The following is a 17,052-nucleotide window of genomic DNA, read 5'->3' as shown; positions in this document are numbered from 1 at the left end:
TTTTTAAAAAGTTTATTTTCTTTTTCAGTAATTCAATGTGAGGCTGGAACTCACAATCTCGAAATCAAGAATTGCATGATCTTCCAACTGAGCCACCCCGGTGCCCCAAACAGGTTCCTTTTCTGGTAGAGCCCTGGGCTGGAAAAGATGACAGGGAAGGAAGGCGATGTTTCTGTCTCCGGGGGCCCCTGGAGGTGCTCTCAGTCCTCAAGGAAGCAGCAATCATTTGGAGAAAATCAATGAGCAGCCTCTGTACCCCATTTCTTGGGTTCCAGAACCCTTTCTTATCCATTGTCTCATTTTCTCTTGCAATTGTCCTGTGGGGTAAGCCCAATTACCTCTCTCTTGCTCTTTTTTTCTTATTTTTATTATATGTTTTTAGGGTTAATTTTTTAAGTTATATCATTGTTTCAGGAGCATGTAAAAAACACAGAAGAACTGAATTCAGAATTTTTTTTTCTCTTTTTAAAATAGAGGATGAAATGATCCTTCCAGACATTAAGTGGGTATCCAAGGTCACATAGCTCTTAAGTGGCTGTGCTACAACTTGAACCCAGGTCTTCTCATTCCAAATCCTGTGCCCTTTAGGTAGCCTATCCCCAGACACCAGCAAGCCCAAGAGGACACTAAATCTCTAGTCCTCTGAGAGCCTCCAGTCCACCGGGGCTGGAGATGGGGGGGTGCAGGACAACAAAGATCCTTAGTTTCTAGCAGGGTGGCTGATAGGAAGGAGCAAACACTCAGTGCCCCCTGTAGGCTGGACAATTTGCACAATCCAGTCTTTCTCTCTCTCCCCTTCTTACGCTTTTATCTTTCTTATCACAAAGCCCCATTTTCCAGGTAAGAACAGTGAGCTCAGAGTAACTTGTTTCAGATTCCCCAGTGAGTCCAGTGGCAAAGCTGGGATTAGAATCCAGGTCAGCCTAATGCTAATACCAGTGCTTTTTACTCTAGCGTGGCAGATGGTTGGCTCATCAGTCACCTTCTCTGTGAAGTTTTTCCATGCCTTGGTCGTAGAACTGACCACTTATGCGTCTGGGTCCCCACGGTGCCCCACACGAATGTCTCCCAGGGCACCTGCACACTTCTTAGGTTCATTTTATTTATATGCCTGTCCCCCCTCACTAGGCAGTGAGATCCTTGAAGGCAGAGAGTGATCTTGGTCATCTCTGTGTCCTCAGTATGTAGCACAAAGCCTGCGCAAATCACTGTCCAGTAAATATGTGTTGCACGAATGATGGGGAGGTGCTTGGATGGCCTACTTATGTCTATTTTTCTGCTTCCTTGGAATTATCCCAGACGGTGATGTGGGGTGGTGGGTGGGCACCAGCAGATGGATGGGGGTTGCTGGGGTAGAGGTCTGGGCACCTGTCTCATCTGGAAACGTTTCTGGATTTCTCACACCTGCACTCATGCTTCACTTCAGGTACTTTTTTGCTCTGAGTCCAGCCTCTCCTGCACGCCTTCCTCTGCGTCCCAGTGTCTTTAGCTCTCCCAAGTTCGCTGTCTATGAGGCAAGTCTGGCATTGGTATCAGAACTGTCCTTTCTGAACCCATTTTACTCTCATAAGAGCTTTAAGAGGCAGAATAGGTGGAGATGACCTACCTCTATTTTACAGTTAGGGACATTCACACTCCAAGGAGTGGTGTCCAACTTCATACAATAAGTTGGTGGCAGAACTGGGTTCAAGGTGATTGAGGGGGAGAGGGCTGGGGGAAGTTTTCTGAATCAGGGACAGGCTGGGCTTCCCCCAGGGACATGAGGATCCTGGCTCTCTTTGCTGTGCTCCAAGACAGAAGAGACCCCAATATGTCTGCGAGATGGCAGGGAGAGGATTGTACAATCTTGCCCCCTGCCAGAGCTCTCCAGACCTTCTGCAGTCTTGATGATTGCCAGTAGGTGCCGTCAGTTTGCAACTTTTTGGTTCTGTCCAGGCAAGTTCAGCTTCCAGCTCCTCTCTTCCTTCTATCACCTGGACAGTCTACACTTGGAGAAAGTAGGAGAGGGCCTAACGGCTGTGAGACTGAAATGAAAGACTGCTGCTTTGGGAAAGGAAGTAGGAAGCAGGAAAACAGTCTCTGATCTGCACTTGGCTTGGCTGCCTTGCCGCTTTCTAGGCTAAGTCAAGCCAAGCCAAGCCAAGCCAAGCCAAGCCAAGCCAAAAAAAAAAAAAAAAAAAAAAAAGTCCACAGTGGGTCACTGATTGTGCCCTGACAGGCACTCTTACTCTGAAACTAGGTCCAGGACAGGAGAAGCCTTTGTGGGGGAGGACCGGTGAGTACCTGCGGGACCAGAAAGAGAACCTAGGAGATGGGTCTCTACTCAAATGTTACTCCAGCTCTCTGGATCGCAGCAGGACTGAGGGAAGAGTGAGGGAAACAGGCACCAATAGGATATCACAGAGGGCCTAGCCAGCCCCACGCACAATGCTGGCTGAATTAGAAGGCACCCCTTCCTCGAAATGCTTGACTGCCCTCTGCTGGAAAACTGTCTTAACAGCTACACAAACCTACAATGCCCACAAGAGAAATGTTGCCCCCTGGAGTTGTGCTATGCATAGTTTGCACACTGAGAGTGGCAATCTCCCCAGCCAGTCCTCCTCTGGGGAAGGAGTCGGGCAGTAGAAGCAAGCATCCTGGAGGAAGAAGAGGCTGGGCACCTCCTTCTCCAGGAGTTCGGTGGATTCAGTTCTCAGGAAGGTAGAGCAGATCAGGAGGACCCAGATGAGCCCTGGGGAGATAGGGCGCGCGCGGCCGGGGCGGGGAGTTGGAAGGGCAAGTGGGAAGAGAGCTTACTAACTTCTTAGGGCCATGAGGCCCTTCTGGGTCCCTCGTTGGGTGCTTGCTTCCCTTTCCCCGCTTCACCCGACTTGGTCTCCAGTGGTTGGGACTGGAAGCACTAGGTGGGGGTGGAAAGGACTCTGGCCCTGGAGACTGAATCGCGGAGCCGGGAGTCTCGGCTAGGAGGTCGCGTTCTTGGAGGGCGGGGGGTGGGGCTGCAGCCGCCTTGGCGGGGAAGGGGAGGAATCCTCCAAGGTCGGAGGAGGGGTCCAAAGAGCAGCCCCTTGGCGTCTCCTCTCCTTTCTCTCCCCTCCCAGGCTCCGGTTCAGAGGCGCTCTCGGCGCCTGGCACGGCTTCCAAACTGCTCCGCTTCCTTCTGCGGCAGAAAAGGACTTTCAGATGTTGTAGCGGCGGCGGCGGCGGCGACTCAGGACAGCGCCCCCTCCCCCTAACGGCCGCCTCTCCCTCTCCCCCTGGCGCCCCCGCTCCCCCACCTCTGGGAAGGCTCTGGGGGTGTGGCCAGGGGCCGGTATAAAGTCCGGGGGAGCCGGTCCCAAGCAGCCGCTCAGCCCCCTGCCCCCCCTGCCCCACCGCCCGCCGCCTGGGCCCGGCCGAGGATGCGGCGCAGCGCATCGGCGGCCAGGCTCGCTCCCCTCCCGTCCGCTTGCTAACTTCCCTGGCTCCGTCCCTGTCCGCCCGCGGGGCCGCCCCGTCTCCCCGCGCCCTCCGGGTCGGGTCCTCCAGGCGCGCCAGGCGCTGTCTCCCTGGGTAACTGCTGCCAGTCTGCGCGCGCGTTCTCAGCTCCCGCGCCCCGCGCCCGCGCCCCCGTCCTAGCTCGGTCATGCTGCCCCTCTGCCTCGTGGCCGCGCTGCTGCTGGCCGCCGGGCCCGGGCCGAGCCTGGGCGACGAAGCCATCCACTGCCCGCCCTGCTCCGAGGAGAAGCTGGCGCGCTGCCGCCCCCCCGTGGGCTGCGAGGAGCTGGTGCGGGAGCCTGGCTGCGGCTGTTGCGCCACTTGCGCCCTGGGCAAGGGGATGCCCTGCGGGGTGTATACCCCTCGCTGCGGCTCGGGCCTGCGCTGCTACCCGCCCCGGGGGGTGGAGAAGCCCCTGCACACGCTGATGCATGGGCAGGGTGTGTGCATGGAGCTGGCGGAGATCGAGGCCATCCAGGAAAGCCTGCAGCCCTCTGGTAAGGTGCCCCTGTCCTTGCGTGCCCTACCTGGTGTTCTCCTCTCCTAGACACCCCTTTCCCTTTCAAGCTAGTCCGAAAAGCCGTTGAAAATCTTTCGTGAGTTAAGGAGACAGGTACCTGGCAGGGCTGGAATGGCATGGGACAGGCTCACCCAGGGAAACTGCTGTAGAGTCCCTAGCAGCCTGTTGCCACCAGCAAGGAAGACTGTCGTCCCAGCCCTCCATCTCAAACCTCCCAAGGGTGCCTATTTGGGAAGAGAGGTCTCGGTGGTAGTCCTGGCTGCTGCTGCTGCAGGAGTGGAACATAGCCTGACCTGGTCCAGCCAGCAGCCTGCGAGTGAGCGGCTTGGGGTCAGATAACTAGAGGATGGGGATGGCAGTGGTGGCCGCTTTCTGTTCCTGATCCTGGAATGTCCCTCACCCTGGCCACACTTGAAACCCAAGGGGTCTAAGAAGCCTTTTGACATTGAGGTGGGGTGGGGTGGAGTGGGACATGCAAATCAGAGGGGCTTTGGTGGTGGGGGGCATCAGAGTTGCCCCTCCCCAAAGCCCCTAGGCAGCTCAGCTAGCTGTTTGAGAGGTATTGGGAAGACAGAGGTCTCTCTGCCAGGCCTGGGCACCTCATCCTGCTCTGGTATATGGGCACCCCGCTCCTCTCCCCTGGCAGGTGTCATCTGAGGTGGCGGAAGAGAAGCAAGTCTTGGCTCCCAGCCCAGAGCTGTAGAAACCTAACGGTGTGGGATAGGGAGTAGAGAAAGGAGAAAGAGGGGGAGAGAGAGGGAGAGGGGGAGGCGGGAGAGAGGGAGAGGATTAGAAGGCCCTTTGCTCTAAACTCATTCTTACACTTTCTCTTTTTCCATTTTTCAGTGAGCCTCTCAGTTTCTCCTTCTAATCGTTCTCAGTCTTTCGTATTCTTTTATTTCCTGCTACATCTCTCCGCCTCTAGTTTCACTACCAACATGCCTGAGTTCTCCTTAGTTCTCCTTTCCTCAATGTCTTCTGCCTGTTATCAGTTTCTCTTTCTCTATGATGTTCCCTTTCTGCTTTTGTTGTCCTGCTTCTCTCACTTTCTCCTCAGCCCCTTTCTGTTGCTCTTTCTCTTTGTGTCTCTGTCACTGTTTCTCGTTCTTTGTTCCTAGCTTTCTGTTACTTTTGGATTCTCTCTGTCTGCTTTTCTGTATCTCTGCCTCTGTTTCTTGTTCCCTCTCTGACTGTTTTGCTTTCCCTGTGCCTCTGTCTGTGTCTGTCTCTTTTCCTGGTGCTTGAAGCTTCCATTGTTGCAGTCCGGATGCTGGGACTCTGGCCCCAAGCTTCCTGCCTCGGGTCCCAGACCGTTCCACTTCCTCAATCCTCTGCAGCTTGTTAGTGGAGGAAAGCAGGATGCAGGGAAAACAGGAAGGAGGTGGACCCCAGGGGTCTGGGCCTCAGGCCTCTCTGCCCTTCCTGTCCTTAGGCAGTGAGAGATGGGTCAGCAAAAAACATTCTAGGAGAAATGCCAGCCTGGCACCCGACACATCTGGGAAGTGGGGGGCTGGGGGGCCGGGGGGCAGGGGTGGTGGTCCTGAGGAAGTAAGGCACTGATCCTGGGGCATAGATGCTGGAGAGGAGCGGAACTGGTACCAGACCAGACTGGGAGTGAGGGCTGAACCCTTGGCTCCCTGAGTATAATGGGACCTCTTTCCTTCATATCTCCATCCTCCACTGGCCAGTGCGTTTGTATCTGGCACCAGATTAGAATGGGTGCTTCTCCTCTCTCACTGACTTGAACTCAGGACAAAAGAGCTCTCAGAGGGTCTTGAGTACCCTTTCCTCCCTGGCTGAGCAGGAGCACCTCATCCTGTAGTGGGGGAAAATCTAATCCCCTAGGGGCTTTGGGGGAAATGGTATGAAGTTCTGTGGATTGCCCTGTGGACATCATGTGAATTGGTCTTTATGTCCCCTTGGGATTACAGGGTCCAGGTCTCTAATGCCCACCCCCTCCCTCCTTGCCTGTCCTCCACCCATGCAGGGTATGCGAAGATCTGGAGAGGGAAAGGGCAAGCCTGGAGAACCCTGGGGAAAACTTGGTACCTCCTCGGCAAGCTGTGTCCGTGCCTTCTCACCTCCTAGTCATCACAGAAGCTTCCCCCGCACCATGTGAAAGGTGCCCCCTAGAGTTGTGCAATAGCCCTGCAGGGTCTCTGGTGTGACAAGATGGCCAGAGCTCAGCCCTTATCCCCACTATTCTCTCTAACCTTTCACTGTCAATAGGCCAGTGTCCCTCCTAGGTCCCAAGACTTGGACCCTCTTGCCTTGGGAATAGTTTGGCAGAGAGTATCAGGCTCTTCTTTCTGCCTTTTCCTCTTAGAGCTAAGCTTCAGCAGGTGACTGGGAGCGGACAATCACTTGGCATGTCCCTTCCCTTGGCCTGCTATGTCCAGCTGCTTACTACTTGCCCCAGGAGCGGGTTTCCTCCTTCCATCTTAAGCCTTTGCCCCTAACCTCTCCATAGCCCTCCTGTCCCAGCTTTCTGAGCCAGGAAATGTTGTGGGTTAACACTGCTCAGGCCCCCAGAGGTGGGGGTGGGAAGGGACGTGTGCGTCAGAAGTCCAAAACTCTGCATCAGTGGACTGACCCTTGACTCATGGAATCTGGGGGAGTGGACAGTACGAAGATCGGTGCTTGGACTGGGGAGCTCCTAAACTGTGCTCCTGGGTCTCTCTGGGACAGGGTTAGGGCACAGACAGACTGGGTTAATTTTTAGTCAACGCAGCAAATATTGTCCCCCTTACTTCAGTACTGGGAATTCAGTCATGTCATGGGAACAGGGCCTTCCCAGAAGTTCTGTGCCTTGGGGGAGGTAGGGGGAGGAGCATGGCTGCTTAACATTTTTTCTTTAGTATTGGCAAAGCCAGAATTATTGGTGCCTCGGGTATCAGGAGTCTTTCCATTTAAAGACATAGGAGCTGCAGGGATAAGTCTGTCCTCCTTCCCCTCCACCCAGGCTGCTGCATTTCCTCATCTGTAAAATAGAGATGACAGCGGGACCTGCCTCACAGGCTTGGGGTGTCTGGCATGGAGTAAGAGCTTCATCAGTTAGAGCCATGATGAGGATGGTGAAGAAGAAGAAGAAGCTGAGAAGATTTTGGTCCAAACTTAAATCCTCCTCTGATGCTGGGATTTTTGAGGGACATTAGGGCAACTGAGCAAAGTAGGGGACATTCAGAGTTGTTGAGGGGGGTGGGGAGGAACTTGGTCCTTTTTGATGATGTAAACAAGGGAAGAACAGATCAGCTTTCCTTCAGTCTGAGGCAAGCAGCGTGGCATGATGGTGAAGGGGACGCCTTCTGAACTTGACCTTGAAGTAAGGGCTGGGTACTTGGTATATGTGCTGCCGAAGCGAGCACAAGGGCTGGGTACTTGGGATGGGTGATCTTGGTTTCTCTAGAGGGAGTCCAGGGGAAGAAAGAAAAAGCCTTTCTTGCAGGGTAGGGGGGGTGAGCTGAAACGCCTGTGTCTGGGTGGCTGGGCCCACCTACGTCACAGCCTCACCCTGGGTGTCTTGAAGGGGATGGGGGCTGGAGTTGAGGAGGAATCATGGGGTTGGAATCAGGCTTCCAGAAAGAGGAAATCCTCTAGCTTTGACCATGAACTTTTCAGCCATTGGTGCCAAAGCTGTGAAGTCTTTTCTCTGTCTGGGCACCTAGTTGCTAGAGCAAAGACCAAGGTTTGCATTGTGGTTGCATTTGTTGGCCTAGCTCCACGCAGGGGCTGGAGGAGATGACCTGGCCCACCTTGGAAGTCCCACCCCCTAAATAAGCCTTTTAGAAGTCTGAAAGTCAGATCTTTCAGGGGGCTGGGTCTGACTCTGGGGGACCCACAGGGATTGAGGGCTCCACCTGGCTGAGCACGACCAGAGGGATGGAATTCCTGAGTGAGCGGGGAAGTAGCAAGAATTTAGCCAGCTTTGGAGAGTGGAAGGTTAACATTTTTCAGAGGCCCAAGGTTACAATGACCCTCACCCTCCCAAATCCAGTGTCTAGGGGTGGATCCTGGGGTGGATCCTCAGTCCGCCTGCTAAGCAAGGCTGAGCAAGGAGAAGTTACAGATTAAATGGAAAGTCAACAAGCGATAGAGCAGGCAGAGTGCCCTGCCCCCAGTCTCTGTGTCTCTGCCCAGGGCAGGGTCAAGGTGACCAAGTGTATGTGGGTGTGCCTGTGTGGACCAGTGTGCCCGGACACGTGATTGTTTGTATATGTTTGTGGTTCTTGAATCCTGGCCTGTCTGTGTCCGAGTGGGAAGATACGGATATACTCTGTGTACCTGTGTGCCTGTGAGAGTAAGTGAGCAGCTACTCTTCCTCTCTGGTGTATTCTTCCCTGAGCTTAGACTCGAGGTAGGGACAGACCGGGACCAGATCTGCAGAGTGGCAGAGCAGCTGGAAGTTGGCCTGCTTGGTGTTAATGAAGGACTGATCTCCTCTGTGGAGTGCCCTTTTGGTGGGGTGAAGCAGTCTGTTCTTGGACAGGAAGGGTCCAAGTATGGCATGGATGAGTATCTGGACTCAAGTATGTGTATTTTGGAGGCTTGTAGGATTCTTCAGTTCTTCAAAAAATAAAAAAGGAAGTTGGCCTAGCAACAACAAAAAAGTGGGGAAACCAAGGAAGGGGAGGCCAGGCACACTGCCTGCTTAGCTTTCCCAGATAACCCCCTTAGTGTGACATGGGGCCCTACCCACACAAGAGCATAAGCTATGCTTCCAGCCTTGCCCTATGGCCCATAGAGCTCCAGGTTTCAGTGAGAGAGAGAGAGAGAGAGACAGCATCCACAATCAGAGAGAGAGGGAGAAAGAGAAAACCCCAAACAGACTATGTGCTGAGTGCAGAGTCCTACCCCTATTTGGGGTTTGATCTCACAACCCTGAGATCATGACATAAGCCAAAACCAAGAGCCAGATGCTCAGCTGCTTAACCAACTGAGCTACCCAGACGCCTCCAACAGTTGTTCTCCTTCATCATGCCTCCTAAGTTAAGGGAAAAAATATTCCATATATTCATTAATAACCCCCAGGAGTTAGTCATTTGTGAACTTCAACTCATGGAAACTCAATGTTGGAAAGCCTAGTTGCGGTTACATTTCTACTCCAGATCTCTAGGTTCTTGAGGCCTTTACCACTCTGATGGGCCACACTTTCAGGATGGGAGACTCTCTACCTCCGTTTGTTAAGAAAACTCTTGCTTACTTCTTGAACCTGAGAACATTCTGCCCACTTACCAAGAGAAACAAGTGTTATTGTGCAAAGTAGTGCTTCCCTTTATGGCCATGAAAAGAAAGCAAGCTTAAAGGAAAGACCAAAACCTTTTCCAGGTTCCAAGGGTGCCGCTTGAATTAGCATCATGGGCTGCGGCACATGAGTCCTTTTGATTCCTTCCAGTCATTTCCGGGTAAAATGGTGGTGCTTTTGTCCATGGCTCAGCTCAGCTCAGCCTCTGTTGTTTCAAAATTTGGCTTTAATTCTTTTATTTCTTCCATTTCCTCTTCTCCATTATCTACCTCCAACCTACACCCCTGCAACACTGTGAGCTCTTCCAAAAGTCTTATGCTTTTGTGCAAGGTGGGTGCAGGGGCAGGGATCGCTGGCTATTCTGGGCCTTTTGGCCAGAAAGGTTCCTTGGGAGGGTCTTTAGGGTAGAGCCTGGATCCCAGATCTTTTCTCTGGTTCTGACCAAGGTTTGGGGTCCATCTTCTTATGGCTCCCTTGACAATCCTGGCCTTCCGAAATTTACCCACATCTTTTACTGCCCACATCGCTGGGAGGTCTTGCTCTAGTGGATAATCTTCGGTTGACCCTTAAGAACTTGATGTCATCTCTGAGACGAGTCCCCTCTGGACTGTCTTTCTTGGGATGTTAAATATGCAGAAGGACAGAGTATATCTATCTGCTTCATTTATTCCTTACCTTTGATTCTTTCTAAACCCGCCCTCCACCCATGACAAAACCTTCCCATCCTTGGTGACTCAATTTTATAAATAACCTTTGGGTATGGAATCTTGACAAAGACTTTCTGAAAGTCTAGATTCCTCCTTGCCTGGTTTCCCTTTATCTACTTGCTTCCCCCCACACCGCCAGAACTAGGAGAATAAAAAGAGAACTAACCCCCCAACTAACTTTGGCTAGACGGAAAAATACCATTTGACCCAGAGGCAGCTCTGGGACTGCTGCCATGTGTGGAGGAACCTGCTAACTCCTCAGGAAAAAAATCCTGACGCAAACCAGATGTAACCTTCTGTCTGGCTGCCAACATCTGGAATGCTGGCAGGGGCTTTGCATTCAGGCCAGCAGCAAGCTGCCAAGCCCAAGCATTTTAGAGGTGACTCTGATCTGCAGAGAGGTCTTGCAACCTTTCTCCAGCTCAGCCCTGAATCCCGGTTTTGGCTGCCTGGAGGTTGGAATAGTGGTTAGGATTCTGGGACTTCGGGATCGGGTTATTCTTGAGTTCAGATAGAGTCTTCAGGAGATCCCAGGGAGAGTGTGCAGGTCGAGCCTCACCACCCCCATCTCCACATCCCCAGTGCCCTGGCTCTGGGCAATAGACATGGACTTCGGATGGAGTCCAAAGTCTAAGGACGGAAGAAATTGGGGTGGGGGAACTGAAGCGAGGTGTGAGGGTGTCTTTGGTCCTGCGGCCACACAGTGTGTCACACACGGCACGGACTCCCACTTTCAGATGTAGACATACACACCCACTCCCGCTTCTTCTCTCCTGTTCAGCCAGCCAGTGGGGAGCGCCTTTGGGGCCAGATTTCTCATCACTCATGGAAATTCTGATTTTGGCCATGTGGAAGAGGGGTAGCAGAGCCAACAGATCTGAGGATCCCCTGGTTGGCTCAGCCAGATGCTGAAAAGAACAGGACAGGAGACAGGAAAAGAGAGCAGACGGAGTGAGGGATGGTAGGAGGGGCTGAATGGAAGAGGGTGTGAGATCTGGTGGCTCCTGCCTGCCTTAGACCTCCCTGCAGGGCTCAGGGGGACACTCCTGTTGTCTGCGCAGCTGCAGCTGGTGACTCATCTGAGGGCTGGACTGGGTGGGGTGAGGGACAAGTCAAGGACTTTAAGAAGAATATTCTCCTGAGGAAATCCCAGGAGAATGGGGAGGAGACGAGGGTGTTGCTTTCATCATCCCCCCCCCCCCCGCCCCGCAACTCCAAGGTCCCTATTCTTTCCCAGAACCAGGCTGGAGAATCCCCAAGAGAAAAGCAAGGTGGGAGGCTGGGTGGGTGTGCTGCCCTGTCCTTTCCCAGTGCTGACATCTCCCTGTCTCGGCCTGACTGCAGACAAGGATGAGGGTGACCACCCCAACAACAGCTTCAGTCCCTGCAGCGCCCATGACCGCAGGTGCCTGCAGAAGCACTTCGCCAAAATTCGAGACCGCAGCACCAGCGGGGGCAAGATGAAGGTCATCGGGGTGCCCCGGGAGGAAGCTCGGCCTGTGGTGAGGACCTCTGACCTACAAATGCACATGTGCACACCCTTCCCCACTAGATCTGGATTATGTTTATTCAGTAAATGTTCACTGGATGCCAAACTGTGTGCAAGAGGCACATAGAACGCATCATCAGGACCCAGACAATCCTCATTCCTTTCCTTGAACTTCCTTTCCTGTTCGTCAGTTATACATGTTGCTGCAGTGGAAGTAATTGTTAAGTACTGAAATACTTCCGTACTGTTGTGTAAAAATAGTGGTTGCTCCAAGCTTCCTGGTGTTTCTTCTCTTGGATTCTCCATGCAGACTTTTTCAGTAACTAAGGGGTTAACGCTGGCCGCAGCAGGGGGCCTGGAGACCCTGCCCCACTGTCTGGCTAATGTCCTTTCTGATGAATGGTTCTGATGGATCCATGCCCAGCTCTTACCAAGTTGTTAATTGTATGATGTCCGCTATCCCTCCTGCTTAGAAATCATTCCCTTCCCAACCATCTCCATTGGTTTCCACAGCCACTTTCCCCTACAAGGTCCCTTCCATTCACACCCTTCCTTTTTAGAAGCTCTTTGGCTCAGGATCCTCTCGTTAGTGTCCTGCTCTATTCACCAGGGTCCCCTGAACACTGGGTCCTGCCTGGCCTCTGGGCCTTTAGTTCTGATCTGACCCCCAGCCTCGGTCTTCCTGCCTCTCTCCCTTCTGCTAAGCGGTTTCATTCTCCCTTCCTCTAGCCCCAGGGCTCCTGCCAGAGTGAGCTGCACCGGGCCCTGGAGCGGCTGGCCGCCTCACAGAGCCGCACCCACGAGGACCTCTACATCATCCCCATTCCCAACTGCGATCGCAATGGCAACTTCCACCCGAAGCAGGTGGGTCTTCATCCCCGCTGGCTCCATCCTGACTTCAGCTCTTGGGGCATGCCTGGTCTCTCCACGAGATGGTCCAGGATGGAGATCTCAGGAAAGGGAACTTTCCCACCTACACCTAACCCCTTGGACCCTCCCCCAGCCTTACAGTTTCAGCTTATTTTGCCCACCGCACTCATTTTGGAGATGAGGAAACTGAGGCCCAAAGTCACAGCTTGAGTTAACGGCAGACCAGCTGTCCTGCCTCCCCATCCAGGGTTATTTCCATCACCTCTGGATCTACCACTTAGCACTCCTGCCAACCTCTACCTCCCCACACTCTCTCACTCCCTGTACTGTACTCCGTCCTATGAGTAGTTCTCCTTTGCCACAGAATGTCTCAGGTTTCATTTGGGGATGGAGGGGCTCAGTCGTGAAGATTTTAAGGAGGAAATTCAGCCTGCCCTTTCCCCCTAAACCACCTGGGGTACAGCCAGGACGGAGGTAAAGCCAGATCTGACAGCTGGGAAAGGGAGCTTTGGATGGAAGCAGAGAAAGGAGTGGGACAGGAGAGAAAATACGAATGCAGGAACCTCCATACTCCCTCATTCCCTTGGAACATGGGTTCCTCTCATAAGCCCGCAGGAGGCTAGGATATTTGACAAGGTTGGCTTGCCTCAGCCCCAACTCTGACCTGTAAGAGGTGGGCTTACTTGGCAGGGTGGCACATCTGGGCAGAGCCTTATACTGGGTGTGATCTGGGGAGTCCTGGCCTGGGTCTTTCTCCAGCTCTTTGTGGGCATAGATACATATATTCTCTGTGCTCTATAGATAGATCCACAAAGTGGGCTCGACACCTAGATAGGAAAAGCAGGGCTGCTCCCAGGTCTGCAAATCCCAGGATGGCATGAGGAGGTTATAAGGGCAGAACCAAAAAGGGCCTCTCAAACCAGTGCCAAACCTACCTGCAAGCTTTATCCCAACACCAATTTTATCTTTGTCCCATTAAAAATAAATAAATAGATAAATAATTCTATTTATTTATTTAAATAATTCTATTTATTTATTTATTTGAGAGAGAGTGCAAGCAAGCGCAGGGGGAGGGGGAAAGAGACAGGGAAAGAGAGAGAGAATCTCAGGAACCCCACGCAGGGCACCATCTCCAAACCCTGAGATCATGACCTGAGCCAAAACCAATAGTAGATGCACAGCCGACTGAGCCACCCAGGCAACCCCATCCTTGACCAATTTCTAAAAATGTTTTTCCCTCATTAAAAAAAGCTAATAGACTTTCTTTTCTTTTTTTTTTTTTAAAGATTTTTTAAAAATTTATTTATTTGATAGAGAGAGATCACAAGTAGTCAGAGAGGCAGGCAGAGAGAGAGGGGGAAGCAGGCTCCCTGCTGAGCAGAGAACCCGATGTGGGGCTCGATCCCAGGACCCTGAGATCATGACCCGAGCCGAAGGCAGAGGCTTAAACCACTGAGCCACCCAGGCACCCCATAGACTTTATTTTCTAGAGCAGTTTTAGGTTTACAGAAAAATCAAGCAGAAAGTACAGGATTCCTATCTACTCCTCACCCCCAGTTTCTCCTGTTAACGTCTTGGTTTAGTGTGGTACATATGCTACCACAAATTAAGGAACTAAAATTGGTCCATAAGTTACCTTAGGGTTCACTCTTCGTGTTGTATAGTTCTATGTGTTTTCTTCCCCCAGTTTTTATCCCACTGAACATTCTGACACTTGAGCCCTTTATCCCTAGACCAATGCTGGCCCCTGAGACAACCTTCATTTCTTGGCCAAGCTCTGTCTACTCCATGAACTCATGAAAGAGCCTCTGCCCTCAGAAGCCATCTGGGATCAGCTGTCTGACTTGGGCTGGGGTGGGACTGGGGCAGGCTGCCTGGGAACTGACCTCTCACACCCTTGTCTTGGCAGTGTCACCCGGCCTTAGATGGGCAGCGCGGCAAGTGCTGGTGTGTGGACCGGAAGACGGGAGTGAAGCTTCCGGGGGGCCTGGAGCCAAAAGGGGAGCTGGACTGCCACCAGTTGGCTGACAGCTTTCGCGAGTGAGCCCTGCCAGGAGGCAGGGGGCTCAGTGCCCCCTGCTGCCCCCAGCCCCTAGAGGCTATAGAGCTGACCTGGAGCCTGGGTCTGAGTCTTAGCTCTGTCTCTGGCCCAGAAGTTTCCCTTTCTCTGTGTGTGTGTATGTGTGTGTGCATGGGTGCGCCCTTGGGGTGAGCCAAAGCCTAGTGGTATCTTTGGGCTTAGATAGTCAGAGAGGTCTAAGAGTGGCAACGGGGAGCCCTGGTGTGTCTCCAAATTGATCCTGGATTCATTCATTCAATCATTCATTCATTCAGCCATCTAAAAACACTTATTGACAACATATACATGCCAGCTCTAGGTTTTTAGTCCTGGGGGCTCTTATATTGACTTTGTTTGATTTGGGCATGTGAGGCCACTTCTTATAAGCTGAGCACAAGCTTGTGGGGGAAGAGAAGTCCCATTTCCAGAATCAGAGAAGCAAAGTAGACATGTACCTTGACTTTTGTACCTTGTACTATCATTGTCCTTCCCCTCAATTTAGTCAGAGGGTAGAGGCCGTAGGGAAAGTGTGGGGTGGCAGATGATTCAATGGTCAGGAGTCCAGACCCACTTCCAAAGCTCAAACCTTCCAGGCTCCCCTTCTTCTCTTCCCCAGACCCCTCCATGGGGAAGGACCTATAAGACAAGCCCACCTTTGGGTCTGGTGTGTCACATGGTTTGTTGCCTGGCTGCCCAGACCCTGATGTCGGGGAGGGAAGAAGGTCAGAAGCAGTTGTGCAGGATAGAGGGCTGGGGAGGTGGGGCCCATTTCTGAATATTCAGAGTGGGTGGAAAGAATACACAATGGGACTGCATGTGCCAGATGGAACAGAGGACACACATGCTGGGGGGTAAAGGACTTGTCTAGGGTCTTGCTTCCTCCCCTGTTTGGGGTCACAGTCACAAAGTCACCAGGATGACTCCTTCCAGTGGCTCACTGCCTGTGGCTTTGCCTCCTTCCCTATACCTCCCTATCCTCCAGGCATTTCTGACTTGACTGGATGGAAGGAGACTTAGGGACCTACCAGTTGGCCATGATGTCTTGTCTTTTTTTTTTTTTTTTTTTTAACAAAACAGAACAAAACAAACAAACAAAAAAATCTAGACAATTGTGTTTGGTTGATTTATTTATAATTAGAGACAGAGATGCACCAGGGGTGGGAAGGGGGGGTCATCATGTGGTCCCTAAACCTATCCTACATGGTAAGAGGATTGCAGAGTCAACCAATTCACCCTCCTCTTCCCTGCAGTCTCCTTCTAGGGAGCTTCCCTGTCCCCAAAGTCATACTGTCTGTGTTCAGACTCCTGGTGGGCAAATAATGGCTTCTGAAGGAAGGCAAGCAAGGACAGCCCTGCTGGACCAGAGCTATTTCTGGGATCATATGGTGTGTGAAGCCTGGGTATTTCCTAGGGCATCAGGCAGATTGGATTTGCATCTGGCTTTGATGTATTAATTTAGTGGGGAGGCACTTCCCTGAAGTTGAGGGAAGGGGGAAAGCTCCAATATATTCCATAGCTCTTGCTGCCTAGATTCCTTAATGGGGTGGTTGTGTCGTTATTTGATTCTGAGAGATTGGGAGTAGGGGCATCTTTGATTTTGCTGTCCTGAGTTCGGCAGGCTGTGGGCTCTTGGGGCCAGACCCAGAATTGGTGCCCATGTGGTATGACTGGATTTCTGGTCACCCCTCTCCACCACTTCTGTGCTCTGTGTGTGTGTGTGTGTACGCTGATCTCCTGGGTGGGGGCCCCTTCTCAGGTGGTCATAGGCAGCCTGTGCACCAAGTCTGCTGTGCTCTGCAGGGGTGGGGGAAAGGGGTTCCCTCCTGTTGGGTTGTCTTCTGGATTCCTAGCCCCTTTCCAATTCCAGAGGCACTCTCAGACTTTAAATTCTCTGGCTCCTGATGAATTGGCCCCTGTGCTGTCTGTATCTTAAATCTGGGCCTGCAATCCTCATCTCTCTAGCTCTGCCTCAGTGACAGCATCCCGCAGCCATCTGGTCTCCCTGAGGCACCGCAAGCCACTGCCAGCAGTAGGAGATTAAAGAACAAAGTGACCTGGGCCCCCTGACCCCCGTTCATGGAGCCCCCTACTTCCTGGGCTGAGGCCAAGGCATGTTGGGGTGGGAGGTAGGTGTAGGCTGACAATTAAGTTTTAGGTCCTTAAAGCAAATAAATGTAGAGAGAGTATCTCTTTCCCTAAAGCATCTCTTTAAATTTCCCTTCTTTATCCAGCCCCCCTTCTCCATGCTCTACCCCTGGTACCATTGGTAGTGAGTACTAAGAGGTCCTTTTCCCTTCGTGGGCCTCCAAAAAGAGCTGGATCTGCTTGGGAAGTAGCTGCATATGTGGCCTGGGATGAACCTTTGTTATATCTGCATATTTGTGGTACCTGTGTGTGTGGGTTTGAGTGTGGGTGCACGCACGTGTGTAAATACAGCAAAGTGCTACTTCTGAATACACGAAGCGAATATACAAGGTGAGGTGTGAACGCATGTGTCCTGGGTGTGGGTGTGTGTAGGGGAGATGCTAATCTGAGGGGCATGTTTATGTGGGCTGTGTGAATCTGCGAATGCATGCGACGTGAGGCGGGAGGGAATGGAGAAATTCACAGAGTATGTCTGTATTTCCCTGCCGACTATGAATGCATGGCCTTCACTCATTAGGTCTCCCCATTGCAGGGTATGTGGGGAGC

The 17,052-nt window shown here is 52.3% G+C and overlaps 1 protein-coding gene across 1 annotated transcript; it reads left to right on the top strand.

Annotated features, from left to right (window-relative positions):
- Positions 1–3,274: 3,274 nt before the first annotated feature.
- IGFBP4 (insulin like growth factor binding protein 4) lies at positions 3,275–16,561 on the top strand. The gene is made up of 4 exons (XM_044248029.1): positions 3,275–3,971; positions 11,288–11,445; positions 12,162–12,296; positions 14,212–16,561. Exons 1-4 carry the CDS (start codon positions 3,623–3,625, stop codon positions 14,344–14,346), a joined length of 777 nt encoding a protein of 258 aa, XP_044103964.1. The 5' UTR covers positions 3,275–3,622; the 3' UTR covers positions 14,347–16,561.
- Positions 16,562–17,052: the final 491 nt, after the last annotated feature.

Source organism: Neovison vison, chromosome 5 (genome assembly GCF_020171115.1).
Source record: "Neovison vison isolate M4711 chromosome 5, ASM_NN_V1, whole genome shotgun sequence".
In the NCBI taxonomy this organism is placed as follows: Eukaryota; Metazoa; Chordata; class Mammalia; order Carnivora; family Mustelidae; genus Neogale; species Neogale vison.
Note: the sequence above shows the minus strand (reverse complement) of the source record. Positions and strands in the feature narration are given on the sequence as shown.

Coding starts and splice junctions, on each gene's coding strand:
- IGFBP4 (XM_044248029.1), top strand. CDS start 3,623: ATGCTGCCCCTCTGCCTCGTGGCCGCGCTGCTGCTGGCCGCCGGGCCC. Junction 11,446..12,161: donor GGGAGGAAGCTCGGCCTGTG/GTGAGGACCTCT, acceptor CCCTTCCTCTAG/CCCCAGGGCTCCTGCCAGAG. Junction 12,297..14,211: donor GCAACTTCCACCCGAAGCAG/GTGGGTCTTCAT, acceptor TTGTCTTGGCAG/TGTCACCCGGCCTTAGATGG.